Genomic DNA, 25,482 nt, shown 5'->3' with positions numbered 1-25,482 from the left:
GGAGGGACAATATGGCTCCCCTCAGTTTGGGCCAGGCTGCGGAATTGCCAGACAGTACTTATCCGGGAAACATCCTAACTAGAAGCTTCTTCCGGCGCCAAGGCAATCGACTCGCCCCTCCACCCGGTCCCTCAGAGCCCCACCCCTGCCCAAGTCGGAGTGGGCGCTCCCGGTGGAAAACGAGCGGGGGCTGACGCGGGCGGCCACCACCCCAAGACCTAGGGAGTCCGCAGGGCCGAAGCGTCGCTGCCCCAACCCTGCCCCTGCGGCGCCAGAGCTCCACCCCCTGACAGGCAGCAGCCAATGAACGGTTCTTGCCGCCGGCCTTTAAGAACGGCGCACACTCTGCCTGCAGCGGACGCTGCCGGCCTAGCACTCCAACGGAGTTTCCATGGAGACCGAGGCTGGGCCCGGGCGGCCTAGCGGCGTTGCCATGGAGACAAGTCCCGGGCTGGGGCTCCGAAGCCCCGGCGCTCCGCTAGCTCAGAACCCCGCGGAGCCGCCGTGCGAGGCCGGAGCCGCAGTGGCGGCAGCACGCTGGGACCTGCGGAAACACTCTTTGCTCATCGTGATCGGCGATATTGGTACAGAGAGTCAGCTGAGGGCCGTGCGGGCCCACCTTGAACAAGGTGAGCCGCTGTCCTGGCTGTGCTCGGGGCATCCTCCATCCCGTGCTTTTCCGCCATCTGTGTGTACGTCTGCATTCTCCATCCCTAGGTTGCACTTCCTGAGATCTGCCCTCCCTTGTTAATCTGAATCATCAGTGCATGTCACCTGCATCTTCCATGTCGTGCATAGCCTCTCTAGCTACTAACATCTCTCTTTCCCCATCCCTCCCGTACACCCCAAGGCGTTCCGCAATCTCCCTGAGGCAGGGGAGCTCTATACAGTCCCTGGGGCCACTCTGGTCACACCCCTCCCACCCGCAGTGTCTCGGGTCGGATGTCTTGAAAGTCCTTACCATCCCCTGGAGAGTCCATGTTCCTACCTTAGTTTCTTCTTTAGGTCCCTGAACAGGAACAGTGTGCTTTCTGAACGTCCCAGACAAATCTTAAATCTCTCAGTGCCAGCGGTAAACCTGAGAGAGTGACCTTCGTGGCCACTATCTCCTCAGCCCTCACCTCCCTCTCCAGTTGCCTGCCTGTGGCGCAGTGCTGCGGAGCCACCTGCGGGTGGAAGCAAGCCGCGGAGGGGTGGAGGCAAAGAGGGGGCATAGAAGGAGAGACTAGAATACTATTTAGCTGTAAAGACCAAGAAGGCAGCCCCCAGTATCTGGGAACTGGCCCTTGAGTGTCACTTCTATCACAATTGGGCAATTCTGCAAGAAAATTACTACATACAAACTCATTAATGACCAAGTTTAGCCTAACCTCTGCCCTTCTTTCTCTGGCTCAGGCAAAGCTCAAGAAAGACACAGGATGGGAAATAGACATAGGCACTAGCCACCTTTCTTAAAGACGTCACTGAGGCTGATCATGGCAATCCTTACCCTCTCCCTGTCCTCATGAGCTTGGAAGTATTCCCCTAAGTCCATCCCCATTGACCTTATCTAGCGCCCTCTTTTTTTTCTCTCTCTCTCACAGGGATTCTCTCCTGGAACATTGACTTATCATCCTTCGACTTGAACCAACAATTGAGACTCTTCATTACCCGGCACCTAGCTCACTTCTCCTCAGAGGTCAAAGGTTAGGACTAGTGTCATTTGTCTCAAGTTCTTGGGGTGAGGGCTGGTTACAGAATGTCAGAGGTCCAGTCTCCCTGGCAGAGCTGGCTTTGTGGGAGGTTTGGGTCAGGCAGAAGGGAGGGACTACTGAGGGGAAAGTTGGAAAGCTAGGAGGCTATCCTCCGCATACCCAGGACTCTTTGCATACACATGGTATGATGGTGGAGGGAGCCTGGAGAACAGAATTTCTACCTGACAAGAGGGTGGTTTATGGACAGCTGTTGACATGCACTAAGGGAATGAGGTACTTCTCTTGAGTAATTAATCATCTCCCATGCAAAAATCCGCTCTTTTGTGTGTGTGTGTTCCTCTTTCTGTATATCCTAGCCTCCTTGCTTCCCTTTATAGAGACCTGTGAGTGCCCCAGTTACCTTCCCGGATCTTTGCTTAGCACCTTTCCCTCAGTCTACACAGCCCCACCCTCCAGGTTTCAGGATTCCTCGTTCCTCCTTTGGGTCATCCAACAGCTCTTGAGAACAGAGCAGAATCCTGGTCCTAAAAGCTGATGAGCACCATCAAATCCAGGGTTGAAGCAGGGTCTCCTGGATTGCCGCTACAAGAGATAGTCACACTCTGAGGTTTGGCTCCGAAATCAAAGTCCACAGGATTCAATTTCCCATTCTGCTGAGTGGGAGAAATGAGTTAGGAATTTGAGAAAATATTTCAGGCACTATCATTCCATGGCAGTATCTGTGGGGAGACTGCAGAAAGGCCTATATCCCACTATAAAAGTGTTGGGCATCTGGTCATGCTATCGGTAAATGCTGACACACCAATCCATGTGCCAGTGCCTTTATGGAAAATAAAATCCATCCAACTCAACAGTCACTGCCACCAAATGACTGAATTCTTATCCACCAAATGACTGAATTCTTATCTTATACAGATAAGTCTCAATTATCCAGTGTAGTGGGTAATCACCAACCCTTCTCTTCCTATTCCTCCTGCTAACTGCCACATTTTTAGTCATTTCCCTGATCACTGACTCTTCTAGAGACGTTCCTAGAGAGAGGAGATGAGAGGGTTAATATGACCGATATTCCATTATCTTAGGAATATGTGCAGCATTTTAAAAAATGTGAAGCTGGCATCTCTTTGATGTGACTGGCTTCCTGTGAAGCTAGCCACTCACTGTTTTGAGACTGCCTTCTGTTTAGAATTATTCATGTCATGGCTTCCTCCACTAGCACTGATGATTGAAAATCAACAGTTTTGCCATTTATTACTCCTACCATCTCTGGTGCAAGCTGGATAAGGGGATGACAGTGGATGAAATTAATGACTGAATTGAAGTTTGGTGGGTATGTGCTGATGTTAACAATTCACACTGAATTCTCTAATTTTGTCCTTTGGGCCACAGAAACTTAAGAGTAGGCCGCATTCTGGAATGGTGTAAGAATGAAGAAAACTTAAACCAAAATGCTTAGCCATTCTTCAGATTAACATTCAGGGATGCTTGGAAAGATGCTTACAGATAGATGCATAGTTACGCTCAGGCATTTCTCAGAAATAACCACTAATATATATAAACACCTACTTGATCTTTATAATCAGTTTTGCCATGGCGTCCTTCAGGGGCCTAGGACCATACTCCTAAGATCAGGGCTCACTTTAGTCTACTGGATTTTTTTTTTTTTTAAGGTTTGGACATTTTCATGGTGGCCTATGTCCCTGGAGAACAGTGGAGAATTTCCTGGAAAAACCCACATGGCTCAAGACAGCCACAGCCCCACCCCTGCTGGCTCTTCTTTCAGCTGTCCCCACAAACAACAGTCAGCCCAAAGCAGCTGCAGACACTGCCCCGCCCTTCAGCCTCCCATTTGCCAAGTAGCAAAGGGAACCAGGCTGCTGTGATGGGTTCAAGGGGATATGGTATGGCTTAATCCTTTCTGCCCAATCCACAGGCTAGGCAACCATCCCTCTCACCTCTCCTCAACCCTGGGACAAAAGGCTGAGAAAGGGGACAAATACGTATCCTACAGTGTCAGGGCAAGTGCAATCATTCCTATCCACTCTCCACTCTTCACTCAAACACAGAAAAGGAAGGACCCAGTCATGGAGTGTCAGTGGCCCAGCTCCTTCTAGTGGTCAAATCTGGTAAAGCTTTCCAAGGTGAATTTTGAACCAGGTAGTCTCCAGTGGTGACTTGGAGCCTAACTTTCTAATCCTGCAGAAAATCTGGAGCTTCCAAGCATTATGAAACAGACCCAGAAACTATTAGGACAGTGGAAAACTGAGTTTAAACAACACTCTGATACTTCTATTATTGAGCACCTATAGGAAAGGGAGAGACTTTCCTAATTTATAATTGATGATTGATATTCTAAGACTCTAAGAAACATACACTGAAGGATCAGTTTGTAGGCCTTCTGTGTGAGTCTCCACTACCATTAATGTGCTCTAAAAGTGGTATTTCTGTTCCTTCTGCAAACATGAAAGCTGTTGTGAATTAATACAGTAGTTCATTGGCCCCTACAACTCGGGGTTCTGCCTTGCTGTCTGAACAGGGAAAGCAGCGAACATGAAAGTACTTCACTTCCTACAGGCACCTCCAGCTTTGGGTTTACCTGGGAGCTAGGGGGTACTCTAGAGTTGGTCTGGTCTGAGATTCTGGTTTTAATCTCAATTTGATTCTGATCATAAGTCTACAAAAAGGAGACAAAATTTCAGTGGCATTTGTGCGCTGCAGGGTTAGGATTCTAGGAATGAAGCGCTTTTTCATCTTTTATGCCATTCATTCCTCACTGCATTATTAGATGATGGTATTAATACTATACTCATTTTATAGTTCGGGAAGCAAGCTTTCAGAGAGGTTAAGTGGCTTGTTTAATGGCATGACTGATAAATTGGTAGAGTCAGGTCTCAAATCCAGGACTTCTAGTCGCGTTTTATGTCTGAGCTCAGGCCTCTCTTTGGCATCTCACCATTTCATTGCAGCAGAGCCTAGGAACACAGCAGGTGGAGGGGCAGTTGTGGTGGGTGGCTGTTCAGAGGGTGAGGGTTGAAGGAAAACTCCAGTGTGAGTTGGAACAATGCCCAGGGTGTGGCCCTTAGGGGTAGCAGCTGAGAATAAGGGGGGCTCTGCATTGGCTGGGAAATGTTATTTTGTTCTCTAGCCAAATGTCTACTCAAGTTTCCCTCTTAGCACACTTCAGAGAGCCCTAGAAAGCAGATAGGAGATAGAAGATTTGAAGTGGGAAGAAATACAAAATATGAAGTTGCCGAAGGGAAGTGTTTTCCTTTTGTGATGCTCAGAACTCAGTCTGGTTTGTGTTGTGTATCTCTGCAGATAGTCTCCTCAATCCAAATGGGGCTGTTGCCATGTTGCTGCTTTGCATCTCCGGATCTGAGCAAAGATTCCTCCTCCTCTGTTCCTCCCTGCCCCCCCCTCCAGTCCTGGTGACTCAGCTCCTCCTCTCCTCTGGCTACAGTTAAGGGGGGAGGGGGGATGCTGAGAGCAGAGACTATTTTGGCTTCTCTGACCTTCAAAAGCAGTTTTTGGCAGTCTGGGGCAGGGGTGGGGCTGGTGCTGGGGTTTGAGTGGGTGGATGTCAATGTGTGGAAGGCATTAGGAGTTGGCCAGAACTGGGGAGGGTTGGTGGAAGAGAAGAGGGCAGGGAAGGACTCTATGGAAGCATGAGCATCACTGGGTTGGAACTGTATGCTAGGGCTCTCAAGATCGTCCCTTTGAGTCTTTTGAGTGCTGAAACAGAGGTAGAGACTAAGGGAAACAGCCAACAATGGAAGGATTAAGTTAGTGTAAGAAACATCAGAGAGAGAAATAGAAAAGTGCAGAGAAAAGGAGAGCACAGGGACCCAATACCCTACAAAGTCATAAGATTTTTTTTTTTTTTTTTTGATCCGAAGAGTACTTTATGTTGCACTTAATAATTGGCCTATAGTTAAAAAAAAAAAAATCTCACTTGGGCCTGGGGCCCTGGTGATCCTCCTTGGTCATTTTTAACTCTCTCACTGAAAAGCAGAAAGCGCCCCGCCTCTTCAGATATAATGACCCAAGAATTCCAAGTATCAGTGCTAGTGTGGTTACTGTGCTGTGTTGCATTGACACAGAACTACATGCAGCTCCCAGAGTCCCTGTGCCCCACCCAGAAGGGCTAGGGACCATGTGTCTACTCCAGAATTTCAACCTACACTGCAACCTAAAATGAGACTTCTACCCTCCCCTGGTTCCTGCAGATGTGGCTCAAAAGCCCACAGTGCTCACCACCCCATCCCCAGCCTTCATCTCAAGCAGTCCCCTCACTTTTATTCCATTCTTTCAGGTCCCCAACCCCTTTGTCTCCTGCTCCTCCAGGGATTGAAGGTCATTCCCTGGGCCTCAGGGGAGAGGCGGCAGATGGTTCCTGAGGGAAGGGGGAGGGCCCAGGCAGCCCACACCTCCTGTATCCCTGCAGTGTGTCATAGCACAGGACTTTGGTCTTTTGGCTGATGCTAAAAGGGCATTTCTTGATGAAGCAGTGTTGAGGGGAGAAGGGCCTTATGGGCCATTGTAGACCACCGTGGCTCTTTGACTTACTAGACAACTCCTCAGCACCCCCCAGAGCCAAGCAGAAGCATCAGAGCCCTGACACTGTGAAGGCAAATAAACAGTTAAGTCTCCAGTGCCTCGTCATGGACCAGTCCCTCTTCCCCGCCCAGGCGCCGCCCTCCCCATCAAGCCCCCCCCCCCCACTCCCACCCCAAGTGCGGCAGACTCTTCCCTGAAGCTGCCGGCTGAGGCCGGAGCTGCAGCCTCCATGAGGGGCTCCCGCCCACACCCCAGGGTAAGAACCAAACCAAAGGGCTTTGCATGGGGATGGGGGAATGCTGTGGTAGGGGTAGCGGGAAAGGAGTTGATACCTAATCGTGTGTGTTTGGAATTTGCCCAGCAGGGTGGGCAGACTGGGGGGACAGAGAGAAAAGATGAACATTACTGGCTGTGGGGTCAGCTTGGACCCAGGACCAGGCAGAGGCCAGTGGGGCCGGGACTGTGACAGTCCACCTCTCAGGCTGGGCTGGGTTGGGAGACATCAGCCTAGGGGCAGTAGCAGAGGGTGGTGTCTCTGGTTCTGCCTGGTAGCCCGGGGTGCTGGAGGACTTTGGGGGCTATGTCTTTGGGCAGAGGCAGAAGAATCTGAAGGAAATGCGGATGTTACGGGAATGCGCCTAATGGGAGGGTCTCTGGTGTCAGCTGCTGGATTGCTCAGCTGCTCCAATGCTGGGGGTGAGCGGGATAGCGAGTTTTTGCCAAGTAAGGCAAGGTGGGGGACACTGTGGAAAAAAAGGGAAGAAAGGGTCACTAAGACGTGGCACGCGCCTCTTCATAGACCAACCTATTTGCAGCGGCCCCCCCCCCCCCCATTCCCTGTAAACGGCTTGAGACTGGGACTCTAAGCCCCCCGCTTCTGGCTCCCTCTGGAGATTGAGAGGCCACTCGGGAGATTGAGAGCAAGCACTCCCTCCCCGGCAGCTGCCCCGCATTCCCAGTCCTGTCAAACCCACAGGTTCCAAGTCTCAACCCCACCCCCACCCCATCGCCGCTTCTCTTCCCAAGATGGGGGCTCTGGAACAGAGGCGCCAGTTTCTTCTCCCTCTCTTGTGTCCCCCCCTCCTCACCCCCCATGCAGAGGCAGCCAAGAAAATGACTTGTCATGCTGGGGTGGGGGGTGGGGGCGGAGCTGGAGCCTGAGCTCAGCGCGCACACTCACACACACTCACACACTGCGGCAAACTGCAGCTGCCCAAGCGGCCCCCCCTCCCCTTCTGCCTCACTGCGGAGACACCTGCCCTCCTGCCTGCTCAGCGTTGGCGGCCCAGGCCACCCCCACAGCATCACTGGCCAAGGGGAAGTGTCCCTGCCTCGTATGAAAGAAAAAGGAAAAACAAGTCAATTCCCTTCAGTGGGATTGCTGGGGGAGCAGAAAAGAGAAATAGGGCTTTCTCCTAGGCCTCAAAAGGGTGCATGATATAGACCATGTAGTTGCCAGTCAGAACTGGAGAGCACATGGGTGAAGAACAGGGTCTTTCACCAAGACGTTAACTGGAATCAGAGAAGTCTAGTAGTTATACACAAGGGACTGTGAGGAATGGTCAACTGGTGGAGGAAGAGTGGTAAATAGAAAACAAATTAGTCTGTACCACAGATTTCTTCTTTCAGACCATTGTAGCTCGAATGTGTGACCTTGTGTGTATATGTCCAGGGTAGGGTAGGATTTGCCCTTTTAAATCTGAACTACTTACGACTAGTCTAGGGCTAGCCTGGCCCTTCCCTGAACCTTGATACCCCTCATCTGCCCAAGAGCTGCCCCAGCCTGTCTCTAAGGTGGTTCTCATCCTCTGAACTGACCTCAAAGCTTCCCACAGTTCCCAAATTAATAGAAGAGAACCCTTGAACTCTTCTTGGGCTCCACCCACCCACTATGAGGTTTGTTCTTCGGACACATCTACAGTTCATTTCCCCTGCAGCTGCAAGTGCAGCCCTCTGCTGCCAGATTTGCCTGATCCTGGCACTGTGGTTCTTCCTCTTAACAAAGGCCCTGGCCCCAGGCTCCTCATGCCTAAGCCCCAGAAAGAGGAAAGAGCTGGATCACAGAAGAGGGTCTAGGGGACAGATTATGAGCACTCCCACCAATATCTTTCAGACAGCTCACTCCCGGGCCATCTGTTCAACTCTCTTTCTGCAAGGTAACGCCGCTGTGTGCAGCAGTTAGGAAGGGCAGGAGCAGGGGATGGCAGCATCCTCCATTATTTTGTAACCTGCCACTTTCTTTCTTTGCTGCATTGCTCGGTGTTTCATGTGAGTCTGCAAGAGGGAAATAGACAGGGCATTTGAGGCTGTTTTGTCTTTCTCCATGGCCTGGGGAACACTCTGAATCTCTCCTTCCTTATTTGTGTCTTGTTTGTGGACCCCTAACTCCCATCTCCATCGCAGAGGGCCCATAGGAGAGGGGCAAGGATGAGAGAAGAAACTGTTCACAAGGGATGGGTTGTGGGGCAGTGTACCAGGCCTCTCTTGTGCCTGGGGACATGGAGGTGAGGTGGGAGAGGGAGCTGTAACCTGTGGTGGTGGGAACAGCATGATTGTGTGCATGCTTGTGAGCTCAGGCTTGGCCTCTGAAGAACTAGAGAACAGAACAAGAAATTATACTCCTATTTCTAATCTTTGAATTGTAAAAGCCCAAGGGTTCAGATAAATAGAAACAGCCTTTTGGAAAATGGGAATTCTGGCCTTGGATGGGGAATGGAAAGGAGGATGGGGAGTCTGTAGACACTGCAAAGTGCCCATCTCCATGTTTCCAGGCACTCTACTGGCATGAAAGCCCAGGGCAGAGGCAGGCTAGTGAGGAGAGAGCTGAGTAAGCATCACAACCCCAGGAGCCCTCCCTCCAGCTGAGCCCCCCATCCCCAGGCAGCACCAGGAGCTTAGTGCTCTAGAGGGACAAAAGCTTCTTGTCAATAGGGCAGCCTGAGGCAGGAGTTTCAAGCGGAGGGGGTGGGGGTACCAGACTGAGCAGGCAGAGGGTGTGGCAGATGAAGGGAGGAGAGAAGACAGTCAGTGTGGGTGAAGGGAGGAGGAAACCCTGACAGGGAAGGGCTGGAGGAGCCAGTTCCTAGACCTTACTTAGCAGTATCCAAAGTGGCAGGATCTAAGGATTGCTAGCCTCATCTTTCCCCTCAGCTCCATTTTCTGACTGTACATTCTTTTCTCTCCTTTCCCACACAATGCCTCTTCCCTTTTACTATACCCACTCTCTTCAATACAAAATCCTGCATCTCTCCCTCAGGCCAGAGGACCCTCTGCCACCAGAGTGAGATCCTTGAGACCGTCATCCTGGTAAACCCCAGTGCCGACAGCATCAGCTCTGAGGTAAGGCCAGGGCCTGTGCCTTGCCACAAGGGCTTGTTGGAAGTGCTGTAACCCACCCCTGCCAGTACTACTGCTGAAAGGCCAAGAATTCCCAGACTTGGCTTTGAACCATCTAGGCTGCTTTATGATCCCCAGCCTTACACTGGAGGTATTGTGGGCCTACTAGTGGGGAGCATGTCTTTGCAGTACTAAGGGGAACCAGGAACATCCAGTGCCCTTCCCTGAGTTTCCCACATCCATGACCACTCTTGTCCTTCCATTATAGGTTCACCATCTCCTTAGCAGTCAATCAGCTCACAAACTACTGATCTTGAGTGGGCAAAGTTTAGAGCCCGGGGGAGACCTTATCCTACAGAGTGGCACCTATTCTTATCAGAACTTTGCCCAGGTCCTTCACAACCCAGAGGTAAGTGCCATGTCTGAGTCTGGGAGGAATGAAAACTGGGGTAGGACTGGGGCTGTGGGGAGGGATCCAAGGATGGGAAATCTCATGTTGCTTGAAGGTTGGGAACTTCTGCGGAAAAATAGGAGGCGATCACCTCGCAAAGAGGTGGAGACTAGCAGATTGAATCTGAGTTGGGTTAAGGCAACCCCAGCTGTTTACCTGACCTGATCAGCCTTTCATCTCCCATTCCTCCAGATTGCCCAATTGCTCAGCAATAGAGACCCTGGAATCCAGGCCTTCCTCACCGTTTCCTGCTTAGGGGAGGGAGACTGGAGCCACCTGGGACTATCCAGTTCCCAAGAGACCCTGCACCTCCGACTAAACCCTGAGCCCACACTGCCCACCATGGATGGTGTGGCTGAATTCTCCGAGTACGTCTCTGAGACTGTGGATGTGCCATCCCCCTTTGACCTGCTAGAGCCCCCCACCTCAGGGGGCTTCCTCAAACTCTCTAAGCCTTGCTGCTATATCTTCCCTGGTGGCCGGGGAGACTCTGCCCTCTTTGCCGTTAATGGTTTCAACATCTTGGTGGATGGTGGCTCTGATCGCAAGTCCTGCTTCTGGAAGCTGGTGCGGCACCTGGACCGCATTGACTCAGTGCTGCTCACACACATTGGGGCAGATAACCTGCCAGGCATCAATGGACTCCTGCAGCGCAAAGTGGCAGAACTGGAGGAGGAGCAGTCCCAGGGCTCCAGCAGCTACAGTGACTGGGTGAAGAACCTCATCTCCCCTGAGCTTGGAGTTGTCTTCTTCAATGTGCCTGATAAGCTGCGGCTGCCTGATGCCTCCCGGAAAGCCAAGCGCAGCATTGAGGAGGCCTGCCTCACTCTGCAACACCTAAACCGCCTGGGCATCCAGGCCGAACCTCTGTACCGGGTGGTCAGCAACACCATTGAGCCACTGACCCTCTTCCACAAGATGGGTGTAGGACGGCTGGACATGTATGTCCTCAACCCTGTCAAGGACAGCAAAGAGATGCAGTTCCTCATGCAAAAGTGGGCAGGCAATAGTAAAGCTAAGACAGGCATTGTGTTGGCTAATGGGAAGGAGGCTGAGATCTCAGTGCCCTACCTGACTTCTATCACGGCTCTGGTTGTCTGGCTACCAGCCAATCCCACTGAGAAGATTGTACGTGTGCTTTTTCCAGGGAACGCACCCCAGAACAAGATCCTGGAGGGCCTGGAAAAGCTTCGGCACCTGGACTTCCTGCGGTACCCTGTGGCTACACAGAAAGACTTGGCCTCTGGGGCTGTGCCTGCCAACCTCAAACCCAGCAAAATCAAACAGCGGGCTGACAGCAAGGAGAGCCTCAAGGCCACTGCCAAGACAGCTGTAAGCAAGCTGGCCAAACGGGAGGAGGTGGCTGAAGAGGGAGCCAAGGAGGCCCGCTCAGAACTAGCCAAGGAGTTAGCCAAGACAGAGAAAAAAGTAAAAGAGTCATCTGAGAAGCCCCCAGAGAAGCCTACCAAGCCTGAAAGGGTGAGGACAGAGTCGAGTGAGGCACTGAAGGCAGAGAAGCGAAAGCTGATAAAAGACAAGGTAGGGAAGAAGCACCTAAAAGAAAAGATCTCAAAGCTGGAAGAGAAAAAAGACAAAGAGAAAAAAGAGATCAAGAAGGAGAGGAAGGAGCTCAAGAAGGATGAAGGAAGGAAGGAGGAGAAGAAGGATGCCAAGAAAGAGGAGAAGAGGAAAGATACCAAACCTGAGGTCAAGAAAATTTCCAAGCCAGACCTGAAGCCCTTTACCCCTGAGGTACGTAAGACCCTCTACAAAGCCAAGGCCCCTAGCAGGGCCAAAGTGGACAAGAGTCGGGCTGCCCGTGGGGAGAAGGAGCTGTCCTCTGAGCCCCGGACACCCCCAGCCCAGAAGGGGGCTGTACCACCCCCAACAGTCAGTGGGCACAGGGAGCTGGCTGTGTCTTCACCAGAGGATCTCACACAGGACTTTGAGGAGATGAAGCGTGAGGAGAGAGGGTTGCTGGCTGAACAAAGGGACCTAGGACTAGGAGAGAAACCACTCCCTCCAGACACTGCAGAGGAGGGACCCCCAAGCACAACTGGCCAGGAGATACCACCCTCTGTTCCACGGCTGGAACAAGAAGAGCCCATGATGAAGGAGAAAGAGATTGTCCCAGACATCCCTGAAGAACAAGGTAGCAAGGATAGAGGCCCAGACTCTGGGGCTGAAACAGAGGAAGAGAAAGATACCTGGGAGGAAAAGAAGCAGAAGGAAGCAGAGAGGCTCCCTGATAAAATAGAAGCCAGAGAGGAAAGTGAACCTGAGGTAAAGGAGGATGTGATAGAGAAGGCTGAGTTAGAAGAAATGGAGGAGGTGCACCCTTCAGATGAGGAGGAAGAGGAAGAGACAAAGGCTGAAGGTTTTTACCAAAAACATATGCAGGAAGCCTTGAAGGCAACTCCAAGGATCAGGGAGGCCCTCGGGGGCCGGGAAGTAGGACTCCAGGGCAAAGCTCCTGAGAAGGAAACCTCATCATTCCTAAGCAGCCTGGCCACACCTGCAGGAGCCACTGAGCATGTCTCTTACATCCAGGATGAGACAATTCCTGGCTACTCAGAGACAGAGCAAACCATCTCAGATGAGGAGATTCATGATGAGCCGGAGGAACGTCCAGCTCCACCTAGATTTCCTACAAGTACCTATGACCTCCCTGAGCCTGAGGGTCCTGGCCCCTTTGAGGCTAGCCAGCCTACAGACAGTGCTGTTCCTGTCACCTCCAGCAAAGGCTATGGAGCAGCAGAGACTGAACTCACCTACCCCCCCAACATGGTGGCCGCCCCTCTGGCTGAAGAGGAACACGTATCCTCGGCCACCTCAATCACTGAATGCGACAAGCTTTCTTCCTTTGCCACTTCCGTGGCTGAGGACCAGTCTGTGGCTTCACTCACAGCTCCCCAGACAGAAGAGACAGGCAAGAGCTCCCTGCTGCTCGACACAGTTACAAGCATCCCCTCATCCCGCACTGAAGCCACTCAGGGCTTGGACTATGTGCCGTCGGCTGGTACCATCTCACCTACCTCTTCACTGGAAGAAGACAAGGGCTTCAAATCACCACCCTGTGAGGATTTCTCTGTGACTGGTGAGTCAGAGAAGAAAGGAGAGATTGTAGGGAGAGGCTTGCCTGGAGAGAGAGCTGTGGAAGAGGAAGAGGAGGAGACCACAAATGTAGAGATATCTGAGAAACTTCCCAGTCAGTTTGGAACCCCGATGTTTGGTGTCCCTGGGCATACCCTACATCAAGGGGAACCAGTCCTTGGAGAAGTGGAGGAGCGCTGCCTTAGCCCAGATGACAGCACAGTGAAAATGGCCTCTCCTCCACCATCTGGCCCACCCAGTGCCACCCACACACCCTTTCATCAGTCCCCAGTGGAAGAAAAGTCTGAGCCCCAAGACTTTCAGGAAGCAGGCTCCTGGGGAGGAACTAGGCGTACACCAGGTATGGGCAAGGAAGATGCTGCAGAGGAGATAGTTAAGCCAGGGCCTGAAGAGGTCACATTGGAGGAGGGAAAGGTGCCTCCTCCCAGGAGCCCCCATGCCCAGGAAGCACCTGTCAGCATCGTTGGAGAATATACAGGCTGCACTATCCAGCTGTTGCCAGAACAGGACAAAGCAATAGTCTTTGAGACTGTGGAGGCAGGAGAGCCCACAGGCCCAATTCTGGGAACAGAAGCTCTTTCCAGAGATTTGAGAACATCACTCCAAGAATCTAGTGAAACTCAGAAAGATGGGGTGCTCCAGTTTCCTGACCAAAGCCTCTCCCCTGAAGATGCAGAGTCCGTATCTGTACTCAGTGTGGTCTCACCAGACACAGCCAACCAAGAAGCCATCCCCAGGTCTCCCTGTGGCCTGACAGAGCAGCACGTACACAAAGACCTTTGGCCAGAGGTATCTCCAGAAGACACCCGGTCACTTTCTCTCTCGGAAGAGAGTCCCAGCAAGGAGACCTCTCTGGATATCTCTTCTAAGCAGCTCTCTCCAGAAAGCCTTGGCACCCTCCAGTTTGGGGAACTAAGTCTTGGAAAGGAAGAAAAGGGGCCTCTAATACAGGCTGAGGACACCTCTCAGCACCTAGTGCGCACATCTATTCCAGAACCCTGTGCAGCCACACTGTCACCTCCCACAGATGGGACCACTGGTTACTCTGTACTGGCAGACATCACAGATAAGAGCCCTGATGGAAAGTTACCTACCAGCTCCTTCTCTCACTCTACATTGTTGGGAGATGAGAAGCACTCACCTGGTGTGATCACAAGCCCTGGTGAACACATTCTGACACCTGACAGCTCCCTCACCAAGAGTCCTGAGTCTTTGCCAAGCCCTGCCATGGAGAGCATTGCCATGGAGTGGGAAGGTAAAGTTCCAGAGTTGAAAGACAGAACCCCAGAGCAGAGGGACAGGGGACCTGAACCAAAAGATGAAGTCTTACAGCAGGACAAAATTCTGGAGCAGAAGGATGACATTGTAGAGCAAAAGGATACAGCCATTGGCCAGAAAGATAAGGCTCTGGAAGAGAAGACTAAGGCTGTAGAGCAGCAGGATAAAGCTTTAGAACAAAAAGGCAGAGACTTAGAACAAAGGGACATAGCCCTCGAACAGAGGGACAAGGCCCTGGAATCAAAAGACAAAGACTTAGAACAAAAAGACAAGGTTCTGGAACAGGAGGACAAGATCCCAGAAGAAAAAGGTGAAACCTTAGAACAAAAAGTCAGAGACGTTGAGCATAAAGACAGGGCTCCAGAGGACAAGGTCCCTGAACTGAAGGGCAAGGCCTTAGGACAGACAGACGAAGTCCCTGAGCAGGAGGACAAGGCCCATGGACAGAAGGATAAGGCCTTAGAACAAAAAGACATAGACTCAGAACAAAAAGGCAAGGCCCAAGAACAGAAGGAGGAGGCCTTGGAAAAGAAGGATGAAGCCTTAGAACAAAAATACTGGGCCTTAGGACAGAAGGATGAAGCCCTGGAACAAAACAATAAGGCCACTGAACAGAAAGATAAGGCTCTGGAAGAGAAGGACAAAACTCAGGAGCAGGAGAGCCCAGTGCAGGAGGATAAAACCATGAAACCAAAGGAGAAGATCCTAAAGGAAAAATCTCCAGAAAAAGTTAAGGCTGTGCAACAGGAAGAAGAAGCTCTGCTGGAGAAGACCAAAGTTCTGGGGCTGGAAGAGAGCCCAGTGCATGAGGACAAGGCCCTGGATCAGGGAGAGAAGTACTGGAAGGAGCAGGATGTGGTACAGGAGTGGCAAGAAACATCTCCATCCAGAGATGAGCCAGTTGGAGAACAGAAAGAGCCTGCCCGGACATGGGAGGACACATCTCCTGAGCAGGAGGACAGGTACTGGAGGGGCAGAGAGGATGTGGCCCTGGAACAGGACACATACTGGAGGGAGCTGAGCTGTGAGCGTAAGGTCTGGTTCCCTCATGAGCTGGATGGCCAGGGGGCCCGGCCACGGTACACAGAAGAGCGGGAGAGCACTTTCCTTGATGAGGGGCCAGATGATGAACAAGAAGTGCCCCCACTGGAGCACACGCCTCAGAGCCCCTGGGCCTCAGACTTCAAGGGTTTTCAGGAGCCCTCACCACAGAAGGGACTGGAGGTGGAGCGCTGGCTTGCTGAGTCACCAGTTGGGCTGCCTCCAGAGGAAGAAGACAAGCTGACCCGTTCCCCTTTTGAAATCATCTCTCCTCCAGCCTCCCCACCTGAGGTGGTTGGACAGAGGGTTCCTCCAGCTCCTGGACAAGAAAGCCCTATCCCAGAGCCTGAGCCCATGCTACCCATGAGGAACGAACCCACCACCCCCTCATGGCTGGCTGACATCCCACCATGGGTGCCCAAGGACAGACCCCTGCCCCCTGCACCCCTCTCCCCAGCTCCAGCTCCCCCCACGCCTGCCCCAGAACCACACACTCCTGCACCCTTCTCCTGGGGCACCACTGAGTATGACAGTGTGGTGGCTGCAGCACAGGAGGCAGCAGCTGAGTTGGAAGGTGGGCCATACTCTCCCTTGGGGAAGGACTACCGCAAGGCTGAAGGGGAGACAGAAGAAGGTGGGGCTGGGGCTCCTGGCAGCAGCCCTCAAAGCTCAAAGGTTCCAGAGGCCAGTGAAAGCCATCCCACCAAGGAGCCCGAACAGATAGAACCTGAGCAGAGAGAGCCCACACCCTATCCTGATGAGAGAAGTTTCCAGTACGCAGACATCTATGAGCAGATGATGCTTACTGGGCTTGGCCCTGCATGCCCCACTAGAGAGCCTCCGCTTGGGGCAGCTGGGGACTGGCCCCCACGCATCTCAGCCAAGGAGGAGGCTGCTGGCCGAAACCCATCTGCAGAGAAGGAGCTTTCATCTCCTGTCTCACCCAAGAGCCTCCAATCTGACACTCCAACCTTTAGCTATGCAGCCCTGGCGGGACCCACTTTACCCCCTAGGCAAGAGCCTGAGCCGGGTCCGAGTATGGAGCCCAGCCTCACCCCACCTGCAGTGCCCCCTCGTGTTCCTATCCCCCTGAGCAAAGGCCCAAGCCCCTCTCTTAATGGTAATATCCTGAGCTGTAGCCCAGATAGGAGAACCCCATCACCCAAGGAATCAGGCCAGGGTCACTGGGATGACAGCACTAGTGACTCAGAGCTGGAGAAGGGAGCACGGGAACAGCCAGAGAAAGAGGCCGAGTCCCCGAGTCCCCCTCACCCCATCCCTGCAGGGCCCCCTACATTGTGGCCTGAAAGTGAGGCACATACCAGCCCTCCCTCGGACTCACACCTGGGCCCTGCCCGACCCAGCCTGGACTTCCCTGCTTCAGCCTTTGGCTTCTCCTCATTGCAGCCAGCTCCCCCACAGCTGCCCTCTCCTGCTGAACCCCGCTCAGCACCCTGTGGCTCCCTTGCCTTCTCTGGGGACCGAGCTCTGGCTCTGGCTCCGGGTCCCCCCACCAGAGCCCGGCATGATGAGTACCTCGAAGTGACCAAGGCCCCCAGCCTGGACTCCTCACTGCCCCAGCTCCCATCACCCAGCTCTCCTGGGGCTCCTCTCCTCTCCAGTCTGCCAAGACCTGCTTCACCAGCCCTGTCTGAAGGCTCCTCCTCTGAGGCCACCACACCTGTGATTTCAAGTGTGGCTGAGCGCTTCCCTCCTGGCCTGGAGGCTGTAGAACGGGGGTCTGGAGAGCTGGTCTCAGGAATGGAACCAGCTGCCCAAAGTCTCTGGGACCTCACTCCTCTGAGCCCAGCACCCCCAGCTTCACTGGACTTGGTCCCAGCTCCAGCTCCAAGCTTACCTGGAGACATGGATGACAGCACTCTGCCCTGCCGCCTGGAATGCACAGGAGCTGCCACCAAGAAGCCAAGCCCATTCCAGAGTCCCTCTGGGGATTGTGCCACCAATGGCCCAACTGAAACCAGCCCCAACCCCACAGGCCCTGCCCTGGCCAAGGCTGAGAAAGAAGCAGCTGAGACTTGCCCTGCCTGGGAACGTGGGGCCTGGCCTGAGGGAGCCGAGAGGAGTTCCCGACCTGACACACTTCTTTCCCCTGAGCAGCCACTGTGCCCTGGAGGGGCTTCTGGAGGCCAACCCAGAAGTGTCTCCCCTGAGGTTGAGGCTGGGCCCCAGGGATGTGCCGCTGAGCTCCGGCACCACCGAGGGGAACTCTCCCCATCTTTTCTGAACCCACCTCTGCCCCAATCCACAGATGAAGGTGACCTCTCAACTGAAGATGCTCGGCTAGTAGGGAGGGGAGGGCGGCGCCGGGCAGGGGGCCCAGGGGCCACAGGGGGCCCGTGCCCTGTGGCTGATGAGACACCCCCAACATCAGCCAGTGACTCAGGCTCCTCACAATCAGATTCTGATGTTCCACCAGAAACTGAGGAGTGTCCATCCATCACAGCTGAGGCAGCTCTTGACTCAGATGAAGATGGAGACTTCCTGCCTGTGGACAAAGCTGGAGGGGTCAGTGGGACTCACCATCCCAGGCCTGGCCATGACCCACCCCCTATCCCTCAGCCAGACCCCCGCCCATCCCCTCCTCGCCCTGATGTGTGCATGGCTGACCCTGAGGGGCTCAGCTCAGAATCTGGAAGGGTAGAAAAACTACGTGAGAAGGAGAAAGCACAGGGGAGAGTAGGGCGCAGGGCCCCAGGCAGGGGCAAGCCAGCATCTCCTGCCCGGCGTCTGGATCTTCGGGGAAAACGCTCACCCACCCCTGGTAAAGGGCCTGCAGATCGAGCATCCCGGGTCCCACCCCGACCACGCAGCACTCCAAGCCAAGTCACTCCAGCAGAGGAAAAGGATGGACACAGCCCCATGTCCAAAGGCCTAGTCAATGGACTCAAGGCAGGATCATGTAAGTATAACATGAAAAGTTAGAGATTGTGGGTTGGGGTTGGGTGTGGCTGGTCAAAGACTCCAGGAGTAGGAGAAACTGTGGAAGATTGCTAAAAGTGTCTACTTTACCTCTCCAATGAGTCCTGGCTTGTCTCTACAGCGGCCTTGGGTTCCAAGGGCAGCTCTGGCTCCCCTGTATACGTGGATCTCGCCTATATCCCGAATCATTGCAGTGGCAAGACTGCTGACCTTGACTTCTTCCGTCGAGTGCGTGCATCCTACTATGTGGTCAGTGGGAATGACCCTGTCAATGGCGAGCCGAGCCGGGCTGTGCTGGATGCCCTGCTGGAGGGCAAGGCCCAATGGGGGGAGAATCTTCAGGTGAGTGGCAAGGGATGCCAAGGAGGAGGTCTGGTCAAAGCTTACTCAGTGGAACACAGTCTCTATTCATAAAAGAACTGAACCCTTTCTATGGGCAGTGGGACTACTTCCTAGACCATCAGGTGTGATGCCCCATCCCCCTCACTTACCTTCCCTTCATAATGTCACATCAGGCATGTCTTGTCTCCCTCCTAGGTGACTCTAATCCCTACCCATGACACGGAGGTGACTCGTGAATGGTACCAGCAAACTCATGAGCAGCAGCAACAACTGAATGTTCTGGTCCTGGCTAGCAGTAGCACCGTGGTCATGCAAGATGAGTCCTTTCCAGCCTGCAAGATTGAGTTCTGAAAGAACCACACTCCTTTCCCCAGGAATCTGCTTCCCCAGCTCCCTTAGAGAATGGCTATTGCTGAGTCCGTTGGGGTTGAGGGACACGGGAGCTGGGGTGGGGGAGATGGGGCGGGATGTCTTGTTGTGGGAATTTGGGCTGGGCTAAATGGGAGAGGTTGTCCCTCCCCCTCATCCATACCCAACGGGATTTTCAAAACCAAAGGCAACAGGGATTGGATAGAGGGAGGGCACGAAATTAGGATAGGAGGTCATCTGTGCCTGAGAACTCTGGAGTGACACCCTCTCCTAACACTACCAAATGTTCGTATTGGGTGGGAAGGAAGGATGGGTCTCAGCAACCTCCTCCCTCATGGAGGGAGATCATATATCCCCAAGCCCAGGGACCTCTTTATCTCTATTTAGCAACCCAAGGAAAAATTTCCAGTAATAATTTATGTGACCTGGGGCAGGATTCTGTCAGTAAGGTACCCAGAGCTGCGCCCCTTCCTCCATCTCCCATTCCCTTACCCACCGGGGTCTGGGTTCCAGCAGGGGTCTAGGGGTAAACCACTGCTATACTGTCCCACTGCCCCCCACCATATCTGAATGTCTCAATACAAAACTTGAAGCTCTTTTGACCAACAGACTGGTGAGAGAAGAAAGTTGCTTATCCTCCCAGCTCCTGCTTCATACCATTCACATCCCAGAGCTGTGCCCAGACCAGGCCTATTGGGCAGCACAAGAGGGGCAAGGAGAGCCCAGCCCCAATCCCAGAATTCCTCCAAGCTCCCTGACCTTTTGACGTTTTCACCTACCCATTCCAATTATCCTCATCCCTTTTCATCCCCTGCTTGGCTTCTCTGCATGTGGTCATCTGCTGTGGCCTGGTGTGTAATGGGTTAAAAATAAGCCACTGCCTGACATCCCAACATTTGACACCCCAGCAATGTGTGACTCCCCCCAACATTCCACTATGCCATCCTGCAGCTGAAATGGGAACACTGGCTGCCTTTCCAGCCCTAAACTCTTGGACAGAGGATCTGGGAGGTAGAGGCTATGCCAGAGAACTTGGGGAAAATGAGAGGAAGGGAAGAGGGAGACAAAGCTGAGCTAAAGCTGAACTCCTACTGAGTAAGATGAAAACAGGCTGAAGAAACCACCCCAGGAGAGGACCTCTCCCCAAGCAAGCCAATGAGCAGCCCTGCCAGACTATCGCCGGACTGAGAAATCCAGACACTCGTCAGGGCTCGGCTTCTCTGCCAAATGACTGTGTGGAAAATAATATGAGCCGGCCTGTGTTCTTCCTAGCTCCCACCCTCCCTGTGCTGCTGTGCTCTGCTCCTCCCCACACTTCCCTGCTATAGTTCCCAGCTGCTGTAATGGAGCCGCCTCCAACTCTAACAATAAAATCAAGTTCATTACAGATGCTGTCGTGAGGCTTAGGCTTTTTCTGACTCTACACATTGCTTAGTTGCTGGACCTTGGCTTCTACCTCTCTGCTTCTCCTGGCACTGTCATTGATTTTGATGTCTTTGATAACTAGAAGCAGCTCCAGGACCCAGGGAAGCCAGAGAACATCGGGTAGATAAAGGTAGAAAAGATATGGGGAGCCAGCATAATTTCTGAAAATGAGAATGCCAGAGTATGAGGAATAGGGGCCTAGGGTGGGGAGATACATTTGGTTTGGGGTAGGGAAGAGAGGGGCAGGGTGTCTGGGAAGGGGATCTGCATACTCTTGACTTGGGGTCAAGAGCTGAGGACTGAATAGCATCAGATACCCTGGATAAGGGAACACCAAAGAGTCAAAGAGTTGAGAAGCCCTAAGAGATCCAGAGCCTATTGAGGTTGTAATGAGCACTCACCTGTGCATTTAGAATTTCCATGAAGTTAATGCTGGATTTTTCCCTTGCGGTGAAACCCTTTATAGTCATAGGTATGTCAGGAGAGGCCAGGTTGTTAATGTAAATATATGGGGAAGGGGATATTCCAGCCCTCCCAGTGTGCTGGGCTTTCTCAGTGTAAATGTCAAGGAGGTAAAGAAAGACCATAACCCCTTTATATCAACTCCTCCTTGACACTCACCCCAAATCATCAGAGTGGAAAATTAAGAGGGTGAATCTAAAGATCTGGTGAGAAGGCAAGTACCCACTCCTGCTTCACAGAAATAGAAACTCTGTCCCCGACAACACTACTCATTTAAGACATTTTAGGATGGTGGGCTGACTGCCATAGGGCCCTCCTGGGATGCCTGATCTCTTTTAATGTTTTAAAATGTTTATTTATTTTTGAGTGAGAGAGAGGCAGACTACAAGCAGGGGAGGGGCAGAGAGAGAGGGAGACACAGAATCAGAAGCGGGCTCCAGGCTCTGAGCTGTCCGCACAGAGCCTGACAAGGGGCTCTAACCCACGAACTGTGAGATCAGGACCTGAGCCAAAGTCGGTCACTTAACCAACTGAACCACCCAGGCACCCCCCTGATCTCTTTATTTTATAGTTCCTTCCCACTCAACTATAGCAGCTTTTGACTGGTTCAAATTAATTCAGTCACACGATTGATTTATAGTCATACTCATACTTGAATTCACAAGGACATCATCAACACCATCAACATTTTTATTATTTCATATTTATTGAGCACTCATAATGTTCTGGCCACCCCACTGCAATGACTGCATTATTCCTCCTACCCATGCCCATTCCCATCCCCATATCTTTGGGAAAAGCTTCATAATCACACCTGACCCTAAAGACATAACGATAAAAGGAAAAACCTCTTGGGGACCCTGGAGTGTTTGGTCTTTGGCCAGTCTGTCCCTGGCACTACTACAGAAATATATATAATCTTTCCTCATGTCTGTACAATATTGATCTCTGCTGATTGCTTAAAATAGAACCTGATTTTCTCTGCTACAGCATCTCTTAAGCCAAGTAGCCCCACAACAAAAGGAGACCCAGCTTCACAGATTGGCCAAGAACCCCCAGAGCATTTTAAGTAGTTACTCTTAAAATTTTCACAGCAATCTAATACCTATTTTTCCCTAGAGCTATTGCCCAGAGGAACACTACTGGGGCAGAGGGGGAACTTGCGACGTTATATAAAACACCCATAAACCCAATCTAAAGATTAATGACCACAATGGATGTTTGGGAAAGGGACTCTCTTTCCGCCCCCCGCCCAGACATTTCAGACAGCCATCCTAGGCCCACCTGAGGAGTGCTAGCAAAGACAAGAATCTTCCTGAATGCACATATGGTCTAAGGGTACCTTGAGAAGTTGTGAATATTTCCCCAGAAAGCGGAGACCCGGGAGTCCCCTTTTGCACTTGATTTCCCCGGATGGTGTCTTCAGCAGTTAAGTGGCATTTCCTTTAACAATCTGGAATTTCTTGGGATGCTCAGAGGACGTTGGGTAATGATGCTTCAGCCCACCCCTTTATGGAAATCCTATTCAAGTCTAATGGCCATATGAGGAGTCAATGGTTGCTTTGAACATGAAATTGGCTCCCCTCCAAGCCCAGCTCGGGCACAGTTCTTGGCTTCATGCCAAGAGGACTGCTTCCTCAGACACCTCTGGTGAGATCCAAGGTCTTACACTGGTAGGTGAGTTAGCCAACAGAAAAAGTTGCTAGCTCAAATAGCTGGTATAGTGTGACACCACTAATGAGAACACGATTAATCACATGTTGCTGGTGGAAGGGGTGAGTGCTGGTTACAGGCTAGAGACTGGCTCTGAGGGTTTGGATCACTAGATTGACACTGGGCTTGGGGAATATCCTCTCCAGGCAGCTGGTCAGTCACCTCAGGGAACACCCAGGACTGCTGATTAACCTCAGGGATCTCCTGTACCTGCAGATCATCCTCCCCAGGAAACTCTTGGGATGGTTTATCTACCTCAGGAATGTCCTGAGACAACAGATTGATTGCAGAAGCCTCTTGGATTAGCCTGCCAACCTCTACAAAGAACTGGCATGACTCGCTGAGCTCTTCAGGGATCTCTTGGGCTGGCTTGCCAACTTCTACACCGATTTCCTGGACCAGGCCACCAACCCCTACAGGGAACCCATGGGCCAGCCTGCCAACCTCCACAGAGACCTCCTGGCATGGCCGGCTGACCTCCTCAGGGTTCTCCTGGCAAAGATGGCAAGCTTCCTCAGAGATTTTCTGGCACAGTTGACTCGCCTTCTGGCATGGCTGGTGGATTTGAGGGACCTCCTGGCATATCTGGTTAACATTATCATGATCCTTCTGGCATGGCTGGCTGATGACAGGGACCTCCTGGCATGGCTGGCTAAACTCTTCAGGGATGTCTTGGCATGGCTGGCTGATGTCAGGGACCTCCTGGCATGGCTGACTGATCTCCTCAGAAACTTCCTGGCATGGCTGGCTGGTTTCCACAGGTGGTTCCTGTGAAGACTGGCTTGGTTCAATAGGCTCTTGCATCCCTTCAACGGGGAACTCTTGTTCTCCATTCCCAGGGAGCATCCCAAGGCCTTGATGTTCTTCAATCATGTGTGAACTTACAGAAGGTTGATCACTGAAGCCAAAATGGCAGTTACCATCCACTGCAGTAGGGGAGGAAGGACCAGCACTGGACACAGTACTGGAAGGACCACTGCTGTCTGTAAAGCAAAGTCAGAAAACCAAGTCAGGCAAGCTGGAAGAGTAGGTTAAATTCTATGTATGTAGTCCAAATACCAGAATATACGGCCTATGTTAGTCATGTGTTGAGAAAAGAGGGTCTGATTCTTCCTAAGTTATGCAGAGGCTCCTAAATTAGCCCAGCTCAGGAACTGTTGGTCTGGCATAATGTATACTACAGGAGTATACAGGAGCACAAAGGTATATCTAAGACTTCAGAAGAGAGTGCTAAGGCCTACTTCACCCAGTTCTTTCACAAATGTACCCCCACCCTAACTCCAAATTCCCATTGTCCCTTATTCTTACTTTGGAAGCATATCAACACTGTATTCCAATGGTTCATAATCAGGGGTATGTACCAAAACTATGGAATATTTTAAAAAATAAAAATTTCCAGGTTCCATCTCCAGAAATTCTAATTCTGTAGGTTTAGGGTAAACGTGTGGGGTAGAGGGGGAAAAAGGCAATATATTTTATTGAGACACTCCCCATTAAACCTGATGTACATCTTTTGTTAAGAATCATTTTTTTAAGACAATCAGCTTATTTCTGCGGCAAAGGTAATCATTCTTTATAGCCCAAGAGATAAGTAAGCAGGAGAATGTAGCAAAATCTTGTGAATCAGAACAGCAGGAAGGAAAATTACCTGAAGATGGAAGACTGCCATGGAATCTAAATGGCAGAAGTTCTTAATTAACCCTTCTAGGGGTCACTGAACTCTTTGAAACTTTAATGAAAGTCACAGACTATCTTCTTAGAAAAATGTACAGAAAGGTATGCATATGGATATTCATACTATCTTCACAAATAATTCTTGGGGCTCAAAGACTTTACCCTGAAATCCATCCTGGATCCAAGGTTAAGACTTCTAAGTCTTGGAACACATACAGGTTTATGGATGTTATAGACATATACAACAACAACAACAAAAAACTAATTAGCTAGATACTGACAGTAATAAAATAAAGGTTTTAGAGTCTTCAATTACACTGTGGGACAATTCCTACCCCAATCTCTACTTCATTGACCTCTAGTAGCGGACTAATCTACTTTTCCTTTTGTAAATGTACTTATTGATAGTATTGTAATTTCATATATAAAACACTGTGATACCAATAATGATAGATTTTGGAAATAGGAAACCTGAATATCCTGTCATCAAGGAGAACCTGGGAAAGTTGGCAAGCGTGAGACTGCAAAGGCTGAATCAGTCATTGAGTTTAGGGTATGCCAGTTCTCTCTTTTCTGTACAGGACCACAGGAAGCATGCTTCAAGCAGGAAAGAAAGAGGAACATGGTTTGGGCCACCAAAGCCTATTTAGGGCAGACAAACCCTAAAGAAAATATTTACCAATGAGGCTACACATCTCATACTGAGTCCAAAGTCTGATGGTAGATTAAAAACAAGAAAAAAAAAGTTTACCCAAGGATAGAAGTAGCTTTAATATTCAGCTAGTGGTCTGATTCAGGCAAATCAAAGAGGATAGACAGAAACAGAAGCAGGAGAAAAATAAGGTTTCCAGAGGCAGCCAAAGCAATCTTGAGAAAGAACAAAGCTGGAGGTATCACAATTCCAGATTTCAAGATATACTATAAAGCTGTAGTAATCAAAACAGTACTGACACAAAAATAGATTCATAGATCAATGGAACAGAATAAAGACCCATGCTTATATGGTCAATTAATCTGTGACAAAGGAAGCAAGAATATACGATGGGGAAAAACATTCTCTTCAATAAATGGTGTTGAAAAAACTGG

The 25,482-nt window shown here is 51.3% G+C and overlaps 3 protein-coding genes across 22 annotated transcripts in view; 1 reads left to right on the top strand and 2 right to left on the bottom strand.

Annotated features, from left to right (window-relative positions):
- Positions 1–1,096, bottom strand: part of TP53BP1 (tumor protein p53 binding protein 1) — a 96,479-nt gene extending 95,383 nt beyond the window's left edge. Inside the window, exon 1 of the mRNA XM_053889122.1 lies at positions 989–1,096. The gene's annotated coding sequence lies outside the window, so the exon portion shown is untranslated. The remainder of the gene's footprint in view (positions 1–988) is intronic.
- MAP1A (microtubule associated protein 1A) lies at positions 373–20,509 on the top strand. 3 transcript variants are annotated; one of them, XM_019442346.2, is made up of 7 exons: positions 373–629; positions 1,584–1,685; positions 9,508–9,590; positions 9,856–9,996; positions 10,231–18,391; positions 18,533–18,753; positions 18,949–20,509. In XM_019442346.2, exons 1-7 carry the CDS (start codon positions 392–394, stop codon positions 19,102–19,104), a joined length of 9,102 nt encoding a protein of 3,033 aa, XP_019297891.2. In that variant the 5' UTR covers positions 373–391; the 3' UTR covers positions 19,105–20,509. The 3 variants fall into 3 exon arrangements, with proteins under 3 accessions (XP_019297891.2, XP_019297892.2, XP_019297894.2); XM_019442347.2 differs by lacking the exon at positions 18,533–18,753 and having other exon boundaries at positions 18,949–19,130; XM_019442349.2 differs by lacking the exons at positions 373–629; positions 1,584–1,685 and adding an exon at positions 6,473–6,507.
- A 1,176-nt stretch (positions 20,510–21,685) lies between these two features.
- Positions 21,686–25,482, bottom strand: part of PPIP5K1 (diphosphoinositol pentakisphosphate kinase 1) — a 42,916-nt gene continuing 39,119 nt past the window's right edge. For all 18 annotated transcript variants that reach the window (XM_019442328.2, XM_019442331.2, XM_019442330.2 and 15 more), the window contains one exon: positions 21,686–23,705. In XM_019442328.2, coding sequence (XP_019297873.2) covers positions 22,759–23,705 — 947 coding nt within the window. In that variant the 3' untranslated portion in view covers positions 21,686–22,758. The remainder of the gene's footprint in view (positions 23,706–25,482) is intronic.

Source organism: Panthera pardus, unplaced genomic scaffold (genome assembly GCF_024362965.1).
Source record: "Panthera pardus isolate Hobbes unplaced genomic scaffold, ASM2436296v1 HiC_scaffold_24, whole genome shotgun sequence".
In the NCBI taxonomy this organism is placed as follows: Eukaryota; Metazoa; Chordata; class Mammalia; order Carnivora; family Felidae; genus Panthera; species Panthera pardus.
Note: the sequence above shows the minus strand (reverse complement) of the source record. Positions and strands in the feature narration are given on the sequence as shown.

Coding starts and splice junctions, on each gene's coding strand:
- MAP1A (XM_019442346.2), top strand. CDS start 392: ATGGAGACCGAGGCTGGGCCCGGGCGGCCTAGCGGCGTTGCCATGGAG. Junction 1,686..9,507: donor CTTCTCCTCAGAGGTCAAAG/GTTAGGACTAGT, acceptor TCTCTCCCTCAG/GCCAGAGGACCCTCTGCCAC. Junction 18,754..18,948: donor AATGGGGGGAGAATCTTCAG/GTGAGTGGCAAG, acceptor TCTCCCTCCTAG/GTGACTCTAATCCCTACCCA.